This window comes from Haemaphysalis longicornis, unplaced genomic scaffold, assembly GCF_048455015.1.
Source record: "Haemaphysalis longicornis isolate Haplotype H1 unplaced genomic scaffold, Haemaphysalis longicornis Haplotype H1 scaffold_6, whole genome shotgun sequence".
NCBI classification, from domain to species: Eukaryota; Metazoa; Arthropoda; class Arachnida; order Ixodida; family Ixodidae; genus Haemaphysalis; species Haemaphysalis longicornis.
In genome coordinates this window covers 61,269,439-61,295,617 of record NW_027526407.1, presented here as the reverse complement: position 1 = coordinate 61,295,617, position 26,179 = coordinate 61,269,439, and the positions used below count along the sequence as shown (strand labels likewise).

Below are 26,179 nucleotides of genomic sequence, written 5' to 3'. Positions count from 1 at the left end.
CTCAACATCACCGAGACACAGAAGGTCAACACGATGATCCGCAAGGCATATAAACACGCACTCGGAGTTCCGGTCTCCACCTCCACCGAAAGACTTCTTCGGATCGGCATTCATAACACTGCTGAGCAGCTAATTGACTCTCATCTAATCAACCAAAGAGCGAGGCTGGGGGTTACGGAAACGGGGAGGGCGATCCTCTCACGCCTGAGGATCTCGGATCCACTAGACCACCCGCCTGCACTCACGGGAAACCTACCGCACGAAGTCCTTAAAAACATCACGGTAAACCCCCTGCCCCGTAATATGCACCCCGTGTGCCACGTCAACAGGAGGGAAGCCAGAACAAAAGCCATATACGAGATCTATGGCAATCAACCAACAACGACGTATACGGACGCGGCGTCTTATCCGGGTAGGTCCGCAACGGTGTACACCGTAGTCGTCGAAAACGAGCACCGTTGCAACCTCTCGCTCCCCGGCGACAATACTACACAAGCAGAGGAAGTGGCAATCGCCCTCGCCATCGTAAAAACTACTGCAGCGGTCATTGTCACTGACTCGCAGCAGGCTTGTCGGAATTTCGCTAGGGGACGCCTGCACACAACAACTCTACGCATCATCCAGCAGCAGCCCCTGAAGAGACTAATCAGGTTTGTATGGGCTCCGGCGCATCACGGTATCCGTGGAAACGAGGCGGCGGACGCCATCGTTCGAGAATTGACCCACCGAGCGGGCGCCGAGAGCAGCGTTGACGAACCCGAACGCATGCAGCTCTTGACCTCTTAAGCCGAGATCACACAGCACTACAGGCTGTCGCGTCAGACACTCGCTCCCCCCACAAATCTCTACCCCGAGAGCAAAAACGTCATTTACGCGCTCTCCAGACAAATACATTCCCCCGTCCTCTCCGGCTTCACCTTTTCAACCGACAGAACTCCCCGCTTTGCCGATTTTGCGGAGAACCCGGAACGCTACGCTATATGGTCGGAAGGTGTTGCCGATCCCCGCTGATTGCTCCCAACCTGCAACGTTCTACTGACGAGCTTTGGGAGAGCGCCTTAGCGAGCACCGGCCTGGACGACCAGCTTCGGCTGGCTGAAAGGGCTGTGGATGCTGCCCGCGCTCAAAGCATTCTGGACTGAGGACGCCTCCTTCAAGCTTCACTACAATCCCCCCTGTTGATTTAAATAAACGTTTATTCTCTCTCTCTCTCTCTCTCTCTCTCTCTCTCTCTCTCTCTCTCTATCTCTCTCTCTCTCTCTCTCCATCCTTATAGGGTGGTATTCAGAGTTCTGCCTTTTAGAAAGCATAAGAAATGCTTTATAATTTATAGTGTGTCAGTAGGCTCATCAAAAAGTAATCTGTCTGAACATCTTTTTTTCGATAAGCTCCCCCTCTACCGTACCGTACCATCATTGCTAACCACTATTGGAAGATATTACGCGCTATCCGACAGATTGTATTAAAATGTATATGCTTATATTATTGAGCACCTTGTCTTTAGCTTCTGAGAAAAGCCAAGGGACTCTCACCTAATAGCCCTTGTAAAGTAATTTGTCGTTTATGATACTCCGCTTATCTGCCTCATGTCGTGAATGTCCGGGTTAGATTCACTTCAGCTTCTGGCCTCTGTGAGGTAAGGGAGACTTTGTCGCTGTTTCTCATTTTCTAGTTGGTGCTTCACGGGTCATTCGACTTAACAAGAGGAAAGACTAATTTTTCATATATTACTTAAATCGCTGCACTGAATAGAATGTTTGATTACTACTGGCTGCCTAGCGGCGATGAAATATTCTTTTAGAGTCACACCTAAACTGTAACAGAAGTGGGCCGAAATTCTATTCAGACCAGAATGAGGGCATGAAACCCCCAGTTGACGCTGTTAATTTGTGTAAAAACTCATTACTAGAGAACCAAAACTATTTTTGCCCATTGGTCGAACTCTTCACCCAATTACTTAATACGCGTTGTCTTTCGTGTGTGTGCGGTTATTTTTCACCAAAATAGTGACTTCTGGTGGTTCTGATTATCCTGAAGGGATTTTTTTTTCAAATCTGATGTTTTATACACAAGATTAGCCCTCATAAAACTTGATCACATAACAGCACGCACATAAAAGTACAGTGTGGGTCCCAGTGCGAATGCTGCACCCTCAGCATGTACCCTGTTTTCTTATTCCAAAACCTGTTTCTTAATCCACAAGTACGGCTTTTAATAAATGGCCAAAATATTCGTTCAAATATGTTCACTACAACTTTCAAGCCCATCCTGCCGTTATTTCACCTTGTTATTTCCGCCAGCATGCTTCATGTCACAATATCAAGCAGACATTTATTCAGCCCTACTGCCATTACAATACTGGATGACCGACAGAGGATATATCTATACATGCGATGTTTTACGCCACGGAACTTGCTTCGCTTGGTATCTGTTCCCACAAAATATCAGTGAAATCTTATTTGGCCAGCGGTGTAACAAACGTTAGCCTTCTGCGTGCCATGTGGCAGGCGAGCGTGGCGGCACGTGTGTAAAACATGCGAATCCCCTCCACACGAAACTTGGATGTCGGAGAAGTTGTGGTGTGAAGTGTCCCTGGTCTGCGTGATGACTTAATGCACCCCATAATACCAAGAAACGATAGCGAAGAAAGAGACGCAAACACCATGCAGCAGTAAAGAAGCCTGTCAAGATAATTCGCCCCAAAGGACGACGAAACAAAAGCGAAGAAAAAGGTGCAAATAACATGCAGCAGTAGAGAAGACTATGATTCTTTAAAGAGACGGGCAACTGATTTCTGTCGAGTACATTTTCCCTATTGTAAATTAAAGGGCATCACGTAATACATTTTAACCCTGTACGGTATCGCTTATAGCGCCTTAGAGCTTTTGAAATCTGAATTTTTAGATGTACCAGCCATACGTGGCCTGACAAAAGAAATGCTGGCAACCGTGACAGTGAATTCGCCGCCGTGGCTCAGTGGCTAAGGCGTTGCGCTGCTGAGCACAAGGTCACGGGTTCGATTCCCGGCCGCGGCGGCTGCTTTTCTGATGGAGGCGAAGAGCTAAAACGCCCGGTTGTACGAGATTTCGGCGCACGTTAAAGATCCCCAGGTGGTCAAAATTAATCTAGAGCCCTCCACTACGGCGCGCCTCATCGCCTGCGTTGCGTCGCCGCGTTAAACCCTACAATCAATCAATCGATCAACCATGACAGTGTGCCGTGCGGCAACATACTTTTAACTGTTTTTAACGATACGCGATATAAAAACAGGTATTAAAACGTTATCCCCGGCTAAAACAACAATAATGTGCAGTCTTTCATGCGTTTTTCGAATCATCCATTAAAATCGACGCAGTTGTTTGAGCACGTACGGTAGTGTCATGTTTTGACACTACATGGCCCCACCTTTCAGCCAACGAAAAGTTCATAACGAAATAAAAAATGTTCCCCCCTGTTTGTTTGGAAATTAATTTATTATGTATTTCTCGCTGACATCTTATAAAATCAAGGTTCGTGGCATTTTCCTTTAACCATGGTCTTAGCTGCATCCATTGTGCACAGGGGTTATTCTTCGAACTTTATCGAGCGCACCAGTTTTTTTATGAAAACCTAATTTCCTTGAGTCATTGATAAAGAAACAACAAAAATCGCGTTTAGAGTGGCTATAACATGATTTTCGAACACGCTTTATTTTTTCACCAAAGCTGAGCACTGTCCTTTAATTATTTTTTTAATTGCGATAGTATGCCCGTTGCCATAAATACTATGCTACAGGTATGCTACTATGCTACTATGCTACGTTTCGCGAAGACACTTTAATGCGCTCTATTTATTTCGCCTTCTATAAAGAAAAAAATTATGGGAGACAGGAAGGTCTGCTTGCGTCTGGGAATGCGAAGTCGTTGCGTTTACTTTTTGCAATTCGTGCAATTCGACCTTCCATGTTCAAAGGTAGACCTATAGTGATTAAGTCATTTTCTGTTGCGACAACATCTTCGCCATCACAGGGTATATGTCTGGCATGCAAATTTCGTGTCGTAATACTTACAGGGTAGCCGTCGGTGCTGGCTTAAGGTCTACTGAGGCGTTGTTTTCGTGTAGTCAGGGAAGTACAGCGAAAAGTATTCCCTATCCTGTTCACGTTTGGACGCGTTGCTTTTAACTTGCGTTGTCTGAGGGCTTCATTTGCTTGCTACCGTGTGTGCTGTAAAATTCCACGGCATTCCTTTGGAGACATAGTGGTGTCGGTGGTGGTTTCAGTTGCAGCTTTCTTCTGTTTGTGCGCGCGGGGTTTCAAGAACGTCGAGCACACTTGAAGCCCGTTTGAATAAATCGGTACGAACGAAGAGTATGATGAAATCTCGTACTGTTTTCCCACAAACGAATTCACACACACATTTGACCTCAACCCTATCATTTCTGTTGGGAGAACCGGGTGGCATGCTGTTGTGTTTCTTAAAGAGGGGACCACGATTCAGCTCTTCATTCCATCGAATAACATATATTAGCCACACATAAAAAATGATAATAATCCCTTTTATATAGGAAAACAGTGGAGTGTAATTTTACTCTACTGTCAATCTCGGTCACTACGCCATATTTCTGATGTAGGCAAAAAATGACAACACCCGTTTGTCGTACTTTCGCGGCACCGTATCCCGAAGTCGTTTACATTATATATAGCCCTCCTCTAAGATCGCAATACTAGCCCAGGAGTACCTTCAGCGTAAAATCTCCTCTACCTTAAAAATATTCTGCCGACAAATCAACTTCAGCCGCAATAAAAAAAATGGGACGGCATTCTTCATCCCATTCTTGCCTTTGTGAGGACGCAGATGAATCGCAATTCTTTCTTACGAGGAGAGGAATGGTGATTGAACTTGTCTCGAACAGAAAGAACGGTTTATTTCCTGTTTAGTTAGAAGCTGCTCGTGATTATTCTGAGGATTTTTTGGACCTTACGTACTCACCAAAATTTTGGCTCGGCGCATGGCATACCTTGTAAGCCTGTACGATCAAAATAACATGCTCCTTTACTTAGGGAAATTTGTCCACCGAAATAACAACCGCCGTCTTGTTTCTTTCAGGCGACATCAAAATGACCGAAGTAGTAGACCTGATTGGCCACTTCGGGCCGTGGCAGGCGTGCTTCGTGGTATACGTAACGTACCGTGGGATACTCACGGGACTCAACAACCTCGCCTACGTGTTCCTGGTTACCGACAACGAGCACTGGTGTGCCCGCCCTGCTTCCCATGCCGCCCAGCTCACGAACCTCACAGAACCCGAATGGAAAGAACGATTCATTCCGTACGACCCGAAGGCCAACTCGCACAACCAGTGCTACATGTACGATGTGCGGTACAACTCCAGTGGTGAAGCTATTCCTGACAACACCTCGCTCTTGAAGTGCGAGTCATGGATGTACGACGAGCACGTGTTCGGCCACACAGCCACTGATGAGGTACGTACGTTTGTCAATGCTACTCTGACAACCGTACCTGCCTGTTACTTTGTTTACCTTGGTGCTGGAGTGGACGAGGTACTACTAACTGTAAAATGCACTATGCTGATGCAAGTAGACCTTGCTTACTCATGGGGCAAACACCATCTTAGAGGTCCTAATTTAACAAATGTTGTTCACGAACCAAATATCTCTGCCTTTGCGCAGTTTTGTTTCACCTTTTCTTATGTTTCGTGGCACAGATAGAAACCATTTTAAAAGCTTCGCGAGGTTTAGAGTACGCGGTGTATAAGAGCGAAATCACCGTTTTTCTCCAACGTAGAAATAGTTCAGTCACGTATAAACGCATAAACTACTTGCACCTACGAATCAGAGAAAATGCAAAAAAAAACATTAAGAAAAATGAGTACTACAAGGACAAATATCGTACGCGCATCTGATGCAACGAGGTGTCGCATTGGTGCACTGCGCTATATATGGTTTCCTTAAAAAACAGTTAATAGGATCGTCAGGACAGAAGTTGCTGAAATTTTGTAATAAATGTCCACATTATTTTTAACATTGGGCCTGTATTCAGAACTAGCGCCTTTATCGCAGCGGCGTTTCTGCCTCTCTTCAGTCCCTGCACGTCTGAATTTGGCCAGCTTTAATAGAGAAATCTACATTCACTAAGTGTTGTTAATAGAAATTAAAATTTGAAACTTCTTAATGCTGGACTACGAGAAACAACGCTAAACCAAGGTGTAGCTAACCAGGAAAAGACCCGCCGCGGTGGCTCAGTGGCTAAGGCGTTGCGCTGCTGATTAGGAGGTCGCGGGTTCGATTCCCGGCCGCGGCGGCCGCTTTTCTGATGGAGGCGAAAAGCAAAAACGCCCGTGTGTACGAGATTTCGGCGCACGATAAAGATCCCCAGGTGGTCAAAATTAATGCGGAGCCCTCCACTACTGCGCGCCTCATCGCCTGCGTTGCGTCGGCGCGTTAAACCCCACAATTAATCAATCAATAACCAGGAAAAGATAGGACACAAATTTAAGGAATGATTTAACCTATGCTAGTAATTAGAATCAGGCAACATTGGCAATAAAATACCTAAAGGTGTCTCATACATAATGGCCTAAGCACTGCATAGCGGCAGCAGTGGAACCGCGTAGTAGTCTCATCAAACCATTACCACCTTTCTTAACGCTCACTTGAAGCGTTAACGTACAGCTAAAGTCACTGCACCGCGGAATATTAGCACTAACATTGTTTCCGTAGAGCACTTTTTGAATGGCCCGCGGAGCCGCCCTCCTCCACGGTGAACTTGCTGCCTGTAGCCGTGAGATCGGCACCTTAGGTGCACGCACGCGTCACTCCTCTCACCGAAACCAGAACATTTACTTGTTTGTATATTGATTATGTATTTTTATTTTTATATCAGCCTTATCTTGCATAAAAATGCGAAATACACATGTTCAACAACCACTTGCTGTTGTCCTCCCACCTTTCTCCTGCACTAATGGAGCGCTGAAGCCTTCGTCATTATTATTCCGTGTCATACCAAAAACTACGCCTCAATTGCGAGATTAGTGTCACTGGTGGTGCGCGCCAAATGATTTCTTTTAAATCGTCAAGCTCTTCCTTCGTACATAAATTGAATCCCGAATTCCCCCCGTATACACGATTTCGTTATTACAAACTGCGCACGACGCGCCGTCAAGATGCATTACTTCATCATTTGCGTATCCTTTTAAAATAGTAGGCGCATAAGCAAGACAGTGAAGTAACTTTACTCTCAAAAGCGCTTCTGTGCTGTGCGACGTGTATCTTCTACCGGTAGAAATTGTCTATTTTTTTATATTTAACAATCGTGCTTGCCCACTTATGAGTGTCAGTTCAATTTGGTAATAAAAAGAGGTAACAGCCTTGCAGACAGGTGTTACGTATTTAGAATAAATGTCATTCTAACTGTCTACTTATATCTTGACTGTCTGTTGCCTACCAAAAAATATCTCAATGCAAAAAGTCGGTGCAAATAAATGAAACATGTAGGAGAACTGAATGCACTGGTAATATTCAGTTTCCGCTAACTGGCGACGCGCACAAGGCTGTGATGCTTACAAAACTGATACCCAGTAGTTTTCTCACTACAAACGCAAGCTCGGAACTCATTCTTGCTGTTTTTTTTTTTTTTTTTTTGCCTATGAGGGAAAAGGGCAAGACTGCACAAATCCTTGTGCGTAAAACTTTTCTGCACGTGAAAGAGCTCCACACAGTCGAACCTGCACTGTAGTCTTTCACTCCGGTGAAACATTGGCCTTGCTGAAGCACTAAACCCGGACCGTAATTAAAGCGGTTGCTATTATATAAGGTCAAGTATGTCATTCTTGCCCGCTTTGCTCTGTTAATGCACTACTGACACAAATGTTCGCCCAATATTATTTTTCTTAGCCCATGAGGAAACTCTACTCGAAGAATTGATTTTCTTGCAACAGGAAGTGTCTCACGGGCGCTAAACAGCTTGACTTTGGAGTTGTCCTAGACACAAAGGCATCCGGCGTTTGATGACATGCATTGAACTTTTTCAGTGGGACCTCGTTTGTGACAACAGCTGGAAACGGTCTTTGATTCAAAGCACGTACATGGCTTGTTTGATGCTGGGCATTCTTATCATAGGAGCAGTATCTGACAGGTATGTTTGGTCGTGCTAAGCAAAGGCCAAAGATAACACTTTTCTTTGTTTGGGTATCGCTTTTGTTCCTAATTTGCGTGTACTAGGCCATTGGAAGCGGTTGGCAATCAGGCGAAGAAGCCAAATTATTGGCACTTGTAGGACTTACACCCAAGTTTGAAACAAAGGATTATTCGGAGTCACACAACCGAGCATTGAAAATATTATCATTTATGAGATTCACAAAAATGTGGCTGCAAAACAAAGATTTTAGTTTGAAAGCGGAGCTATAATCTCGTCAGAATGAATGGTTTCTGGATTGCCGATCCACCCGATACGGCTTATACCTAAGCTTGCTTTGTTGTTTGCACGACGTAGTTGTAACAATATTTCGGTTATGGCCTTTCTAGCTTGAAGAGTTTCATTTGTTGCCGACTGGACCGCATGCGGAGCTCTTTATTCTATTATTACGTTTAAAAAACTTATGCTTACAGGTTCGGTCGGAGACTTGCTGCAGTTGGCGGCACATTTTGCTTGTGTGCATCAGCCTTCATAATAACGTTCAGTAATAGCCTCAACTACTTCCTTGCGGCGAGAGTTGGAGTGGCTGTGTCGATATCGGCCCTGCAAGTAGCCTGTTTTAGTCTTCGTAAGTACCATCGAATATCATTTGTACACCAAATGCTACAAAATGCAAGAACTCTAAAAGCCGTTTCTGGGTATAGTCCCTCTAAGAACTTTATTGCGAGCAATCAAGGGATAATAGGATCGGGTTAGCAAACAGGTCTGGGCATGGGAGGGCTGTGTAAACAGCCCTTTTGCTGGAGCCGTGTAAAGAAGAAATGCTGAACCTAGGCAATGTCCAGTTTTGTAAAAGCATGGGTTCAACAAATCACTTGTTGTCCTGTGCACGATAGGACTTCAACAAACAACCGCACACTCTACACACAAAAAAGCCCTCTTTCAATACTACCTGTGCTAACCCCCTGCTTACAGGTTACGCTTTTGGATGTGATAACATGAATTGTGGCGATGGGTAGAGCAACTTTTCGTCTCTTAGCAGCGGTTCTGCGACTTTCTTTATTACTACGCTAACTTTGCGGGCGTAAAATTTCATTTTGTACCCATATTTGCAGTGGCCTGCGAAATTTTGAACAATAGTACACATTTATTATGACGCGCACTGTGAGGAGCCTATTTGTAGCCAATTTTACTATGTACTACCACATGTGGTGTGTAGAGCGCACAACAACAAAATATGTAACGGCACGCAATGTGTAGAGGCTGAGTTTTTGGTTTCTGTACAGCCTGTTCAAGCAACTATACAAATTCACGAAAAATCTTCGAATGAAACACGTGCAAAGAAATATTTAAAAGTTACCACAAACAGCATATTTTTTTTCAGTCAAATTGTCCCGAAGCTACGTTCAGAAAAGTGAGATTGGCATCGCTCTATTCATACAACCCAAGCACATCTATATTTGTCCTCTGCAAGCCGTAGGATTTAGTTTTACTTGTCAGGGTGAATACATACGGGTACACGATTCATTTGTCTGTCACTGCGTTCACGCAGAGACATTGATTTGGCGCTAATCTCTAACGCGTAATGGTTCCAAACAGCCAATTCTCCTTAACAATCATCGCCCTGCTAAGAAAATGTACCGTGAAAGTAATGTCCGCATGTGCTGCTAACAATAAATAATTTCGTAACAAATACGGTAAACAACAATTTACACGTTCCGCATCCTTTACACGAATAACACGCTTATTCAATTGGCTCTCACGTGGAATACCATTCCTCACCATTGACTAAAGAGCATATACATAAATACATTATTGCAATACAACCACTGCCACCTCAAAATTCATACCTTTTTAGGGAACAAATTATAACCTTGTTTTAGGTTCACTAAAAATCTTGCAAAATCGCTAGTCAGTGGCTACGTGTGTCCCGAAGATTGCATACTTGAAGATGTGGAAGTTTGGTGTTGACAATAGAAGAAAGTCCTTTTGTCTATCATTGGGATAAATTCAAAGGTGATAGGAGGTACGCCCCCTTACAACTTTGTGTCAATAGGACAGCCTAGGGAGATTCAACCCGAGACATGTAGGTGTTAAATGACACGAGAGGGAGGTTTATGAATATCGACGCCTTCTGCCGTAGCCAGCATTTTGAAATTTTAACAACTGCTCTCAAACCGGGAAAATTCCTCTCATTTTTGTTAGCTCTTGAGCTAACGGCGCTCGCCGAAAATATAAACAAGTACAGTTCCGAGCTAATGTGTAAAAAGAGGATCCAGGATAACGTCAACAGACACAGCTGATCACCTACGTTGCAAAGAAAGTTGATTTGGTGACGTGGTAAAGTCTAACTTTTATGTTGTCACCTTTTGTCCGATTTCATCTGGACCGCGGGAATGTTTAAGTTGAGCAGATATATTCGGCTGTATACGAACGTTGCATTGTCGAATCGCAAGAATTAGAAGTAGCTTTACCTATTATTTGGAAGGGTACGACACCTCTCTAAACTGAATTTTTCAGTAAAAAGGAATAAATGTCTACGTTCTTAAGGGGCATTAAAAATATCGTGTGTCTACTTAGCAACAGCACATGGTACAGCAAAACAACATTTTCAGCCACATGTTCACGCAAGCTTTGACAGAACCCAAACGGAGAATAATATTTACGGAAAATAGTATGCAGGCCTGAATTTCTACATATCAATACTTCATCGTAAAATATCTGTGCAAACCGGTCACAATCAAACTCACATGACCTTCATCATTTTGCAATAAAAATGCTCCATTAATGGCCTATACCAAAAACCATCGCCCGGTGCAGGCAATTCTATCTCTCTTGTGCTGTTTTTTTCTTGCATTTATTTGTCGCTGTTCCGAAAGAAGTGGCTCAAGCTTCACCATACACTTCGAAAACGAATAACACTTCTTTATTACATTCCGTACGGCCAGTTGCTGAAACGATCGGGCCGAAGTTTAGGATTGCCCTAAACGTCTGCTATGGGTACGGCTGGATACTCGGCGTGCTTCTTCTTCCTGGTGTTGTGTGGCTCGCCCAAGACTGGAGAAAGCTGGTCATTGTACAAGCCTGTTTTGCCGCACCTCTCCTACTGGCGCTTCCGTGAGTACTCACAACTTGAATAAACCAATCTAAAAACAGTCGGGAGAAAAACAAACGCTTAGTCAACATGAAGTCGATCTCAAGTGATTTCATACCGCCGTAAATTATCTGTGCCTGTCAATGACAACTACGTCAAACGTTTCCCCATGGGACACCTTAGCATACAATGCCGCCAGCACAGGTCCCTGTTGCCATGCTTTCATGCTGTGCGCGCATATGAAGATTTTTTTATTTTTTATCATCATCATCACCCCCACCACCACCAGCCTATCTACGCCCACTTCCGGGCAAAGGCCTCTCCCATTTTTCTCCAATTACCCCGGTCGTGTGCTAACTGCGACCAATTTATCCACGCAAACTTCCTGATCTCATCTGCCCGTCTAACTTTCTGCCTCCCTCTGCTACGCTTTCCTTCTCTGGGGATTTACTCTGTTACCCTTAATGACTAACGGTTATCTTGCCTTCGCATTACATGCCCCGCCCACGTAACTTTGCCTAATGAATACCCCTAAGTGCTCCGAAACAAATTCAAAACCGCGGGTCTGTGGGCGGTTGCCTACGTGAGAAGAAAAGTGGTTTTAAATATACAATGGGCGCAATAAAGTATCTATTACGCTAATATTCCGGCAATGTTTGCGCGCGTGCGCGTGCATCTGTGTGCGTGCGTGTGTGCGTGCGTGCTTCACTTATTCAGAAACTAGCTTTGCCTCCTTGTTAACTTCTAATGTCAACTCAGTTCATATGCCCCTCCTTATTTTGATGCAGAATGGGCGTACAAGCACACGTCATCCATGTGTGTCTTTAAGTCATACAAACTGGCGCGTTACTGAATAGCACGTAGTTGTAAATATACCGCTCGTTTCATTCTGTTACCGCAGACTCGCTTTATGTAATTTCCTTGCTTTACCTTCATTGCAAAAGGTTATCTTAATCCAGCAGGCTAATTTTATAATAGAATGCGTACTAAGTAATTCTTCAATGGGCGGATAGCAGGGTTCTGTGCAATTTTCTGTTTCACATAATGGTCTTTGATTATTCATGTGAGTATGCCTTTTGGGATGCGAGTATGTCTTTTAGGATGAGTGCGCACACAAACCGTGAAAGATGTATCAGCAGTTTGGGGGGTGCGGTAGAAGGAGTTTTGGGTTATGCATAGGCATATGTTACGTTGCAACTTTCCAAATAAACGATACGATAAGCCCCAAGAACAGGAAGAAGTGATGCCACTGTTAAGTTCGTAAGCCACAAAAGAATAAAATGTTAATCAGGTTTAAAACTGTATGAACAACATGAAAAATAAGAGATATAATAAGTCATTACAGCCAGTTAGGGGCTAATTGACATCTGCTTACATCCAGCACCAATAAATGTTAGCTGAAAGGCATGCACGGTTGGACCGTCTCCCCAGTGGTTTTGCGACTAGACGTTCCTCGACGTCATTCAATCTCAGTAGATCGTCAGGTATCGGGTGTGGAGGATCAGGGCATTTATAGTGGAGGATCAGGGCACGGGACGTTTAAGCATAGAGTTTTTACACGTTCCACGCAATTCGAAAGTTTCGACTTTCCCGGTGCCTGCGAGTACGGACTAGTGAAGATCGGCAACTTTCCGAGTTAAATCAAGTGCGAAGCCAAACAGAAGCATGGAAGCACGCAAACAAACAAAAGTACACACACAAACATTTTGCACTAGCGGACACCTGGTGCTTATTTGGGAGCTGGGTTTTTGCACACCCATGTTTGTTGATAGACACAATCCCGAGTACCCTACCTATAAACAGCTTCGCTGCAAATCGAAACCTAAAGCGCACGACCGTTCACATAGTGAGCCTTTCTACATCGTTCCTGACTGTTTTCACCCTACGAACTCAAATACTTCGAGATGCAACCACACCTGAGAGCACACTGCACAGTATATCTTCAAGACGCAGAACAGCCGGTCAGCTCTCATAACACAATAGCCTCTCCCAGCGGCCTTTTCACGACACGAATAAGGAGATAGTGTAGCATTTGGACGCCATAAAGATAAACCTTATCGTGAACAATCTTGATTGCACATTCTTGAGATTGCACAACACAGGTCACTCTTTAAGTTATTCGTTGGATACGGACCCAAGACATTCTCTGTAGACTCAAGGTTCTGGCGGGACGGAAGAAAACCGCGCTGCCTACACGTGTATTAGATAAAGTAGACGTTCCTTATAATGGCCCAGTGTAAAGATAATGCACTAAGTCACATGAGCAGGGGTTCATGCTGTGGCTTTCTTAGGGCTGCACGTTACATAATGAAACGTCAGAACGGATTACGCATATAATGAGGTCACCGTTCAGGCATCTAAAAGAGGGCACAGTCCTATCCCCAAAAAATTAAAGCCATCCCACTCAATCTGAAAGGGGAAGGAAGTACATAGCAGTTATTCGCGCTAATGGGCTGTACCGCCGTTATCCGCTCACTGCTACCACCCCATGCAATCCTATACGTTGCCCGATAGACTATATCACGCGCCACCGCTGAGGTTGCGTACGGGTATATTTTTACCGTTTCCTTTGTCTTGATAAAGCCGCGATTCTCTGCATAAAATTACCCACCAGGATGGCCAATAACCGCCTAGAGTCCTGCGTACTATTGCTGAACCTTCGTATATCAGAAGGGCATGTTTAAATACCATCGGTGTGTGTTTTTTTCTGAAAGTTGTGGGATAAGAGTATTCCTGCAGGAGTCACGTGCACGCTATAGATACATGAATTCAATTGTTTGGTTACCATGGAGAATTTTTAGCCGTCCCCTTCTAGAGGGTGTAAGCCAACATTTTGTTGAATGCAAGCTTTCACTAAAGCTGAGTCACTGTATTATTGATCAGATCAATCGAACGCAATTTGAGACAGCTATCGTGGATGTGTGCATCACCATGAGTGCGTCTCCGCTTCGCCTGAGCACCAGCATAATTCTTTATGCTATATTGCGGAGTTTTATAACATATTATGGTATTACAAACTGAAAGGGTGATTGGCGACGTGATGCGCAGAATCGAACTCTTTCGAGGAGGCGCTCTTTAATTTGTTGACAGCATTACTCCTCCTCAAAAACGATTAGCAGTAGCAACAGAGTGCCGAGGGAAACTAGTCAGTGAAAGTGCATCTCCAAAAACACAGCAGTGGGAAAGCGACAAACAGCAGAAAAATTGAGAAAGGGTGAGCGCTAGGCAAATTGGATAGCGCGAGACAGGCCTGTCTTTCCGCATGTGTCATGTACTTCAGCGCTCTATTTCAGTATTAAATACGTAGTGACTGTAAGGTCGGGCATACAGCTTCTTGCAGAAGGATAATAAAGTGCGTGCCACATGCTAATAGTTTTCTCTGCTCTATGTACTATTATATAATCAATCCGCTAAAGGAGCGCCACCTGAAAAGCGACGGTTATACCGGGAACCACGGAACCACGACGCTCGCGGCCTCTGCAAAGATGACACGTTTAGATATGTAAAAGGTCGCACAAAGTAACGGATGCCTAGAGGGAAACCTACCTTGTGATGTTTCGGGCATTCGATGACTGAAGGGAGCAAAACATAGCACAAATTATTTGTGTATGAACTGTGTGCGGAATAATTCAAACCACTCCATGGGCTTTTTTCCTTTTTGTTTGCCTGTTGCAACACACTTGTCAAAAAATATTGGCGCGTTTGATTGCCTAAACTACTCTTGCGCTACGAGGCATATCGTATATTAAAGGCAGGAAGAGTAATTTAGACGACCTGGGCAACTTTGACGTGCGTCGAGGTCTCGTCTTCGTTTCTTGACCAGATCAGAAAATCGGCTTCCGGGTGCGGCAATGGAACCCGCTTCCTAATGGCCAGTAAGAAACGGCGTAGCCAGTGAGCATCTCTTGAGTGTTCAGATTGTCAAGAATTTACAATGGACCTTTTAAAGAAAATTATGAAATCTCACAAGTGTTCACGTTTAACAAGTAACAAGTAAATGTAACAAGTAACTGTAACAAGTCACACCAAGGCGAAGACAAAGTCGATGTTTCTATGACCTGCAAGCTGCGGAGAGTGTGACATTTGTTTTTCTCAGGCCTGCATTTTCCTCGCGCTGCCAGCAGCAACATTGGTGCGCATTCCTTGCCTTATGCTGCGACCATGAAGATAGCGGTGATAGTGTTATGGTTGATCGGAAAGGGAGACTGCGTGAAAAGTTGCGAAGTTAATGGTGGGTGAAAGACAAATATCCAAAATGGCGCTGACTTCGCATTATTAACAGCGGATTGTCGAACCGTTTTGTTCTGAACTGGTAAGCATTATTCCTTTCTTCAATTCAGTTCTGGTTAAGGTTCAGCGTGCTCACAACAAAAAAAACTGTTCGGGAACGCGTTCAGTACAGGCAAAAATACCGGTCGTGTTTCGGTTTTTGGTTCGGTTTGGTTCCGGTTCGGCAACCCGTTATTACGGCGCTCACATCAAAAACTCGAAGGCTCAAGTAAAGTGTAAATAAACGGTCTCATATATCTAAAATCCAAAAAACCGTTTCGTAGAGTCATACATTGTCTAACTTTGCAGGGAAATCCCGAATGTATAATTTGTAAATCAGCACACTTCCGTCCGCTGCGGCACGTCTCGTAGCCCGGGCGCATCACAAGCTTGTAAAACCTCTATTGGTATTCGACTTTGTTGCTAGTGCATAGCTCTAACAGAGGGGCAGTTTAATTGCCCCAGTTAAGCCCCGGCCAATCATTTTTTGCGGAGTTGCTGTGCCAGTCTCTCACTGTATTCTTCCTGGATTCGTCCCGAACGCACAGGTGGCTGTACGAGTCGCCAAGGTGGCTCCTCACGATGGGAAAGCAGGCGGAAGCGTGCGAAGCTATACGTAAGATTGCGCGTTTCAACAAGCTTGACGTCAAAAATGTCGAGAAGGAAGTGGACGCTATGATGAAAAGGAAGCAAAATGTGAGTATATACACAATGCACCAGACATTCTTTCTGAGCATGGTCTTGCCGGATGTGAATTCTTGCTTCTTGAACAATGCTGCAGGGCTTTTCTAATTTTATCTGATGCAAAAGCCTAAGATGTCGGCACTCGTGGTATTTTGTTGCGCGCTGGACACAGAATTTAATGGGGCAGATTCATTTCTAACCGTTCAGTATGACGCTTATTAACATCGCATGTTGATCCCGGCGCGGTGGCTCAGTGGCCAAGAAGTTGCACTGCTCAGCCCAACGGCGCGGGTTCGGTGGCGGCTGCGGCAGCTGCTTTTTAGGTGGAGGCGAAATTCGAAAACACCCGTCTGCTGAGATTTCGGCACACGTTAAAGATCCCCAGGGGGTCAAATTTAATTTCGAGCCCTCCACTACGGCGCGCCTCATACCGCAAGTGTATTGATTTTATTGATTGTAAGGTTTAACGCGCCGACACTTCACATGCTATGAGGCGCACCGTAGTGGAGGGCACCGCATTAATTTTGAACAACTGGGGTTCTTTAACGTGCCCCGAAATCTCAAACGCACTGGCATTTTTGCTTTTCGCTCCATCAGAAAAGCGGCCGCTGCGGCCGAGAATCGAACCCACGTCCATGTGCATACCACAAGTGTTTTTTGGCGCTTAACACCTCAAAAAGTTTCGTGTTCCTTTTCCGCGCCTTCGAAGGCACTTTTTTTTTATTACTGGACACGCCGCAACAGCAGTTTGCTTCTGACGAAGCGAAGGTTGTCGCCAAGGGGCAGGCAGAAAATCTCTTGTTATCGCCTCGCGCCAGTGGATGTTGGTGCGGAATGATTGAGCGTGCGTCAATGTACCTGTGCTTGCTACGCAATTATCTTTTGAAAAATACTCTCAGGGCTGTGGTCTACAGTTATTGCTCATTTTGGTATGTATTCATTCATATCTGGGAATTGCTTGTCAAGGTCATTAGACAGGAGATTGTGGCACCGGACTCAAATGTGCCAATATATATCTGTTCTAGAAGCGCTGTTTTTAGTGACGTCAGGACGCTCCAAAAGGGCTAGACTGGCCGACCAAAGGGTGTAAATATTACAAAGTAGGTTACTCTGCTACAACAAATAACTTGAATGACTAGCTTCAATGCCCGTGCATGAGATTCGGTATGAGCAGTTACGACGTTAATCATTCGTCATTTTCGAACCCTCTTCGCATTAAAGCAACCTGACCGGCTACCTGACAAGCAAAGCGCTCCGACAGCAGAGCCTCACCCAAGTAAATTGTATTTGTCCTAGTAATCCCCGCCATTTATCAGCTAAGAGGCAGAGATGGCTGTTACAGGTCTTTGACCGGGTATGAAGATAACAAGGCATTTATCCTGCTTTGGTTCTAACTGATAACAGTACTTAGAACTGCATTCTTTCTGTCAAAGTAAACAATCATGTGCTCTTGAGAGGGTATCCAAGAGTTATTTGAAATTCGAGGAATAACGAAAGTCGCTTTTCTACTAGAGATAAAACTTTGCAGGGATGAAAATTTCTGAGTGCGGCGAAGTGGGCAAGTTGGTGAATGTTCATGGTGAAAACAGCGCATCCAAGACGAAGCGCCCTGTTTGTGTTTTCCTTTCTCTGTCGTCGTCTTGGATACGCTGTTTTCACCATGATGAAAATTTCATTGTGGTGTAGTGTGTTCTTTTTGTTAATGTGGGTAAGCACCATGCTGTGTGGTAAACTATTCCGTTGGTTTGGTGGTTACGAGGTGAACGCACCGAAGCTAGACAGGCGATGAGGTGCGCCGTAGTGGATGGCTCCGGATTAATTTTGACCACCTGGGGATGTTTACCATGCGCCGAAATCTCGAACACACGGGCGTTTTCGCTTTTCGCCTTGCAACATATCTGTCAGCCCACATACTGCTCCGTAACATTCCATATTCCGTAAATCCATTCCGTAATATCAGTAGCCTTTTTATTTTTTTATTCAAAGTGTACGTAGTGTGTCTGCCACTTCCAAAAAACCTTCGGTGCAGTATTACCAATAAGGGTAAATATTATTATTGCCATGGCCCACTGCTGCTCTACCAGGTTACCGTTGCAAACTTTCGAGAAGCGAAGCCGACGAAAGTACGTTTCACGTTTCTTGTAACTTGAATTTTAGAAGGAGAATTTATCAGTTGGCAGATAGCGTTAGCACCAGTTTACCCATATTCAGTAATTTGTTTCTTCCTTCTCACAGTGGTTTGAAAAATCATGGCGCTCACAGCATCCACCTCTCTTGAGCCGTTCACAAATTAACCAATAGCGGAGCACTTTCTTCTGCTGTGGTCCCGCGAAGTCACATGGAAGTAGCTGCACTTCGTATATCGGCGTTGAAGTGTCAAGCAATTCACAGAGATGGAGCATAAAATTTTAAAAGGGACACTAAAGTGATTTGTAAGCAATACGGGATTCCTAGCGCAAATTGTAGTCCGGATTCCATGGGCCATGTTTCGACCACTTTGAGCGCGTTCACGCCGACTTATTTAGTAGAAAAATCAATTCAAAAAAGCAGCCCTCCTCTCTGCACCCTCGCACATTTTCTGTGGCGTTTTCGTGTGACGTCAGAAAGAGATCAGCTGGCAATTGGCTGCGCTACTGCACGGCTCGCCGACCTTCCGACTGAGTCAGTCGGCCCAGCGTTTACTCCGCCGGCCGCCAACGGGTCGTCGCAATTCGCTCGCTCAGTCGAAACTAAGCCACAACACGTTTGTGAATGGAAGAATGTGTCTTTCTTTACTTTGTTAGTTTGTACACTGTATCAAGCTCCGAGTCCGGGTCGCTCCACACAAGCGCTGCACAAGTGTACATGCGACGCTTCGCTGACTGGTACGCTAGTAGGAAAATCTAAGGCCACTTGAAGGCGGGAGAAGAGTCAGCGAAATCAATATAGGCACTAAGGAGATAAAACAACTGAAACTTTTACCGTAAAGCACAAAACTAGGGAGCAGGAAGCAGTTTTTTGCGATGGGTGAACAACCACAGCGGTCAGCAGCACGACCACACATCTGCGAACGCTTTTCCGTATAAGAAATGCAATTGCTAGACGTGAGATATTGTGGACGTTTGGGGGGACGCTTACTGCCCGAGCGCTATTCAAGAAATAGTCACCTAAGGTACTTCAAATGCTAAACCTAAATTAAAGTGTAAACTGGGTGTACTTTATTTACCTTATATATCACACGGCCGCGCTGGCTCACGGTCGAGTGGTCTGAAGCGCTGGGATTATCGTTTTACAAGTCGCAAGTTCGAATCCCCGAGGGTACATGCTTTTTTTTTTGTAAGTTAATTTTTTTCGTTTGCGGCCATGTTTTCTAAACTGAGTTCAACATTTTTGGGCCGTAACGTTCCCTGCTCCACGTGCGAGTTCGCAGAACGCCCGCAAACTGACACTGACGCGCTAGCGAGTTCTCGTTGGCGTGCTGTTGCCACACACAAGCACCTACTACTTGAGGGCAGTGGGCACAGGCCAGAATCGGCAGACGCTTGGCTTGCTGCGAACACCCTTTTTACGATACAGGCATGAGTGAGGCAAGCTTCGAATATGCGGGAAAAGCGCATGGAATTTGAGCGTCTGCGGTGACGCGGAGGACTTTCATCCACTGCGTAGGCGTCGGCTAGTGATCGCTACGATTCCAAGCCATCCTTGGAGGCTTATCTAGAGCATTTTACAGCCGACAACATGGCAGAAGCGTGGTACGACGATTACTGAGATATCGAGAATGCCCATCCAACGATGCCGACGGATGTCAAGCATGTTGTTTTACAGAACCGAAACCGGAACCGAAACTGTTTGAATGCTAACCTTGCACATCGTCCAATCAAGCTGCATCTCCTCCTGTCGTCACAGCCTTTAGTTGGTGCGGCCGCCACAGACCGGGCATGTTAGTTTTTCTTCTTTCCCGCTTTATAAAATAATTACCGACTTATCAACCGGATAAACGATGAAAAGTGTGGTAATTTGAGCCAGCCTACGCAGTGCAAGCACAACCGGGAGCTTGGCAAATTCACTTCAGTGTCCCTTTAGGATAGTTCAATATTTTTTGGTAACTGTAAGAGCTGCACGTCTGGAAATTTGTGGCAAAAAATAAAGGCTTCCTTCAAAAGCAGTAGCTGAGAATATTGTAAGTGTGCTTCCTGTGTATCGTAGCGCACTAGTTGGAGAAAACTCAGCTTCTGTCTTTTTTTTTTACCAGGCGGGACATACTCACCACAACCAAGTGTCGGTATTCGGCCTTTTCAAGACGAAGTATCTACGAAGAAACTCAATTGTGTTGATCACCTGCTCGTAAGTTCGGATACGTATTCGAACAATTATACAACCACCCCATATGCTTGCGTTCACCTTGTGGAAGTCCCCACCTTGTTGAAGCAGCTAGACCACACACTGCCACCAAAATCGGTACAAAACACAGCGAGCAGCTTTTATCTTTGCTGCACCAATCGCTAAGTCAATTCTTGCATTTGTACTAACGTTACTGATAATAAAACCGCCCTGATATAATTCCTGTTTAGTAATGCCTTATACGGCAAAAGTACTTCAAAATAGCTAGTCTCACGTAATCAACAACAATGTTACATCATGTATAGCAGTAAGGATAGAGATAGGGACGCTGTTCTAAGGGCAAGCATAGATACAACTTTTATCTTTCGTTGTAAACCGTCGGCTGCACCTTTCGCTTTTTTTTTACCCTTATTTTTCAGTAACTTGTTTGACAAAGCAGATGTGCTAATTTTGTAGTTGCTTCAGTACTTCGCATGCTTTTAGTAGCCATCAACCTGCTTGTTACGTTAGTGTACGCGAACTTGTTTGCTTTGTTCGTGGGGAAAGCACGCTGCGTGATATATGTGCTAAACTCCACCGCTTTAAGCATAGCCTTACCAAATGAGAAATTTCAAAATTCAAAATATATACAGCTCATGTAATTCTTAAGTGAAAGAGCTTGCTGTGCTTTTTCGTCTCCATTGATTCTAGACGCTGTTCTCCAAATACATTCCAGAGACCTTTCTTGATGACCTAAGACATACATTGCGTCTTCTGAGCGTGATTTTATAGGTTAAATAATCTTAATTATGTTTGTCAGAGTGCATAACTTCATGATTCAACACAGCATATTTAAATCGTCTAACATCCATGGGTTACCTGCTTAAGCAAGCACGCGTTTTCCTATCTCTTTCTTTTTGTGGCCACTACGAAAAAAGCACTCCACGTGAAAGAGGAGAGTCTGTTGTACACAGCTATATCCTGAAAGAGGCGATGATACAAAAGTATACTGGTGTAACAATGTTTACATGCTTTTGTTCCTTGAATAGTTTGCATATCAGCAAGTAACCTTATGAATAGAACAATCTCAACATAGTCACCCTCATTTTTGAGACTCCTGTACCCTGAATGCCCGACTCAATACAGGAGTATTCATAGTCAAGAAAATCTGCCTTTCACAGCAAATTGAGTGATACGCTGGCTAATTCTGTTTGCATAGGAGCCATGAAGGCAAAATGCAACCTGATTCAGTTTGAAAGAACCAACCTTCACTAACTCACTCAGCTCCATCCCGGCATCGGAAGACGTGTTTAACCGATAAAATGAAAACAAATATGGAAACACTCTATTTTGTGCTGAAGGAGCGTAATACGGGCAGGTGTTACGCATCACAGGCAACAAAAAAAGCATATTTATCAGTACGTTTATTGCACTGTGGTGTCCACATCTACAGGGCCCGCTGCAATTTCCCAGTCATGTTTCTTGGTCGTAGCTTAAAGGGGTACTGACACAAAATTGTGAAGGCGAGATAACTTCGGAGATAGATTGGTGTGAAGACATATACATCATCTGCAAAATATCAGCGGCGAATACAGCCTAGAACATATTTAAAACACATTTTAAAGTGTGCGAAACGCAACCGAGCAGCCAGCAGAGGACCACGCGCAATCGACATCCCGCCGATATTTTGTAAATAAACAACATCCAAACACGTGACCAGTTTGTGTTTGCCGCTTCCGCACTGCCGGCGTTTTTCGCCGGCTCGCCGCTCCAATCGGAGGGACGGAGGGCGGAGCTTCTGCTCTCGAGAACGAACGACCCGATCGTTGGCGGCGGAGGCGCTGTAATTTCGTCAGCTCATCGGGCAGCTGGCCGGGACCAAAGTTCTACAGCGATTCCAGACACTCTGTTTCTATTACTTTTTGGTTACATTGGACGCGAAAACGCGCCGGAGACACGAAAAGCCCACTGAGTGATCCGCACGGTCGCTGTGCAGGCGGCGGCCACGGCCGCGAAGTGGCCCAGGTAGCTCGAGTGATAGCTTGTTACCGTTGCACGAAATTGTACCCAAGTCCCAACTATGGCAGCTTATATGAGAAAGGAGTTAATGATGCGATGGCGGGTTGCATTAAAAATTGTCAGCTGCACCGCTTACGAGAGCGGCAATCGAATATCCGCCGCAGTGCTAACCCGAACACATCTGTAGGCGGACCTGCCAGCAGACCGGCAGGCTGCTCCCAGCGCGCGCCTTGCCACCCACTGCCTCGAGCGTCACGCGTCGTTCTTTAGCCGCGGTAGCATTTGCACTCGCAGCGCCGGCGTCACGTCCACGGTCGCTTTTTAATTAGGCAGCCCACGAGATCAGTACGTGAGGGCATTCGCAGAAACTGCCGGCGATGCGGATTCGGCAGTGCTACGGCAGCTCTGCTCTGCGATATCCCTCCGATGGTCACGTGGTCAGCTTTGTTCACATAAAATCCATCGGTTCGGCGCACCCGCTGAAACCGAAACTGCGACGGGCCGCATTGAAAATGCCTTTAATTATACAACCGTCACACGCTGAAGCAAATGAGGTTTCTACAGGTGATAAGTAGGTCACTAGCTACTTATCGCAACAACAAAAAAAACAAGATGCAAAATTTTTGTGTCAGTGCCCCTTTAAGGTCGAGGCTGCTAATCGAACACACAATATTCTGTGACGTCATACAGTTATCCCCTATGGTGGCTAGGCAGTCGCCCCTGTTTCGTATGTTTCCTTTAATGTCTCCATTGTTTCTTTGAAATTTGCGATAAAATTGGTGTCGTTGTTGTAAGATCAAGAAGTATTTTTAATGAACCAGGCTTGCATTTTGCCTGCATGGCCACTTTACGGTTTGGCTTCCTGCTTTCAGCTTCCTGTCCTACATTGTGTACTACGGCTTCGCAAGGACCGCCACAACCCTAGGGGGCAACCCGTACTTCAACTTCGCCATCGCCGCCGTCTTGGAATGCGTGGGATACACGGTCTCCATGGCGACCACAAAGTACCTCAAGCGCATCCCCGTCATGATCTCGAGTTACGGAATCTTCAGTGCATCTCTCCTCATTACTGCATTCACGCCTCGAGGCAAGTGGACATTTTTGCCGAGATTCAGCTTGTGAAACCACAAAATTCTGTAGGATGGATGTACAGCCGGTAAAAGGCTTGTCTATAACACAGCGTTCGTACTCTCAGCCCTATCCTGCCCCGCCGGAGCGGGATTTGAATAAAACTACTGCGTAATTCTGAAGCCTTAGCCCTTCGCTTTTGCCTCCGACATGTTTGGAACGAGTATGTTTCGGCAGTTTTCGGGTGTAGCTGGTTTAAGTTGAAATCGCTGTTATAGACAAGCGTTTTACCGGCTGTACATACGTCTATAGTGTCATGAAAGCGAACGCAGGCTTGGTGCATTTTATTAGTTAGGCCCGGGTAAAAAATGGTGATGTGATATTATGTCATTTGAACTATCATTAGGGAGTTAAAGTCAGTCATATGTGAAGAAATGGACGTGGGCAGGGCATGTAATGCGAAGGCAAGATAACCGCTGGTCATTAAGGGTAACAGAGTGGATCCCTAGAGAAGGCAAGCGTTGCAGGGGGCGGCAGAAAGTTAGATGGGCCGATGAGATCAAGAAGTTTGCGGGGATAAATTGGTCACAGTTGGCACAGGACCGAGGTAATTAGATAATAATGGGAAAGGTCTTTGCCCTGCATTGGGCGTAGATAGGCTGGTGATGATGATGATGATGATGATGATGATGATGATATGTGAAGTTTCTAAACCATACAACAGTGCTAAAAGACTGAAAGAGAAGGATGACAGCTGTTGACGCCTGCAGGGTAGCATCAGCATTAGTTATGTAAGGAGTACAGCCCATTTGTCACTTGTCTTACCGCTGTTTCGTTTTCCCGCATAATCAGTGCAGTGTCTCTACAGGTGCATCGTAAATATCTCCGCTGCATGCTCAGTCCGCAGAACTTGAGCGCGGGAGGCAAATGGAATGAACGTGTTGACTTCGCTTATTCACCATCGTCGATAACTATTTTGGGTGCGCAGTAGCATATTTTAGGTCATTTAAAAATTAAATTGTAGTTGACTGGACACGCTCAGGTTCAATGTTTTAAAACTCTGAATGGAGTACACTAAGCCTTATAACGTGACAGTGTCATGCCTCTCATGAGGCTGAAATCCAAGATTTGTGAGCAAAGGAATGCCCAAAATTTACACGTGCCTTAAACTAAAATAACATGACAGAAACGGGAATCAAACCCACGTACGCATGGTAAGTATCAAGTAACATCTGTACTTCAATACATCTAGGACACACGAAACACCACATTCGAAGAACACAAAAATCTACGTCTGTGCGATACTATGGTATCATAGCTTCTCCGGGTGATATTTCACTGCTACATCACGTGTACGCCTTCTGGATGTATAACGCCACTGCAATACAGACTTCAAGCTTCTGAGCACAAAGCTTCTAATGGTTTTCGGAGTGGTCCCATACCCGCTCAATGGGAGCGGCCAATGACGATGACATCTCCCGCGAGAGGCTGACGACCGTTTCACGTAATTTTTATTGCGACAATGCTTTCGCATTCAAAGCAGGCGAGCAGGTTTAAATGATTCCAGTAATCTTTTTATCCAGCTGGATAATTCAATCTCTATATTCTTGATGTAAACGGCACCGAAGTGGTTATTGGTAGCTGTGCACATGCACACATCGAAGCACGTAGAGGCAGCTCCTCCACGTTAATACGCTCATTTAACAAGATGCAATCGCGTAAGCGCAGTTATGGCCGTACAAGTGACGACCATACTTTAGAAGCCCCCTACGGCGACCACAGTTACTAAACGCCGGACGGAGTCAGTAACATGTCTGCATGCGCAGACATGTTGTTGGAAGTATGGTCATGAGCTTGCCCACATATTCTCGTGGGCGTCCACGTAGCTACAGCTAACACTGATTATTTTCTAGCAAAAGCAGGAACACTATATCACACGAAAATGACAAGTTGTCGCGATGTTTCTTGGAAATGCACTTTGATAATTGCGTGATCGGCGTTGGTTTTACCTGCCTCGTAACTGTGATGTCATCAAGATGTTGCTAGAATTTCTTATTTTAACAAGTATACTGACTTGCGGTATTAAGCATCGATCACTATGAAATAGGAATTTGGTCTATCTTTAGTTCTTACGAATGTTTCGAAAGAAAAACCGAAAGCAGCTTTCTTTTTTACGACCAACAAGCCCAATTTCTCAAGACTTTGACCGAGGCGGTTTCTTTGCAGCCAACGTAGTTAGGAAGAACACCACGGCTTGGAAATATAACCATACGTGTAACAATTGCCCAACTTTTGGGCCTGGGTGTGAACTAGGATTTTATGTATAAATACGGATTCAATCGCACTACGTGGAAAGCCTTTTGTATCAATCATCAGGCGTGGTGTCTCTGTACACACTGATGAATATGTACACATAATTTGCACCGCATGTGCGTTTCTGAGCTTCCATCAGGTAAAACTCCTCAAGTATAGCAACTGACAATTTAAACGAATGTAATGCAAATCACCTGATTGCTTAGTTAACTGAAACGGAACGACTACATATTAATCCGAGCTGTTTTTTGTGACCGACCGTCCCTAAATACATGCTAATGGAGGTTCTCATTGCATT

At 44.9% G+C, this 26,179-nt stretch overlaps 1 protein-coding gene and 1 long non-coding RNA gene across 2 annotated transcripts in view; one reads left to right on the top strand and one right to left on the bottom strand.

The window, feature by feature from the left end:
* The first annotated feature begins 1,611 nt into the window (after window positions 1-1,611).
* The window catches only part of LOC144142791 (organic cation transporter protein-like), a 31,041-nt gene continuing 6,473 nt past the window's right edge, over window positions 1,612-26,179 (top strand). The window contains exons 1-8 of the mRNA XM_077674518.1: window positions 1,612-1,636; window positions 5,088-5,464; window positions 8,032-8,135; window positions 8,609-8,763; window positions 11,084-11,252; window positions 16,047-16,194; window positions 20,414-20,505; window positions 23,373-23,587. Of these exons, the coding sequence (XP_077530644.1) occupies window positions 5,099-5,464; window positions 8,032-8,135; window positions 8,609-8,763; window positions 11,084-11,252; window positions 16,047-16,194; window positions 20,414-20,505; window positions 23,373-23,587 (1,249 nt within the window). The 5' untranslated portion in view covers window positions 1,612-1,636; window positions 5,088-5,098. The remainder of the gene's footprint in view (window positions 1,637-5,087; window positions 5,465-8,031; window positions 8,136-8,608; window positions 8,764-11,083; window positions 11,253-16,046; window positions 16,195-20,413; window positions 20,506-23,372; window positions 23,588-26,179) is intronic.
* The window catches only part of LOC144142792 (uncharacterized), a 35,654-nt gene continuing 20,520 nt past the window's right edge, over window positions 11,046-26,179 (bottom strand). Inside the window, exon 2 of the long non-coding RNA XR_013317047.1 lies at window positions 11,046-11,281. This is a non-coding gene — a long non-coding RNA (uncharacterized LOC144142792). The remainder of the gene's footprint in view (window positions 11,282-26,179) is intronic.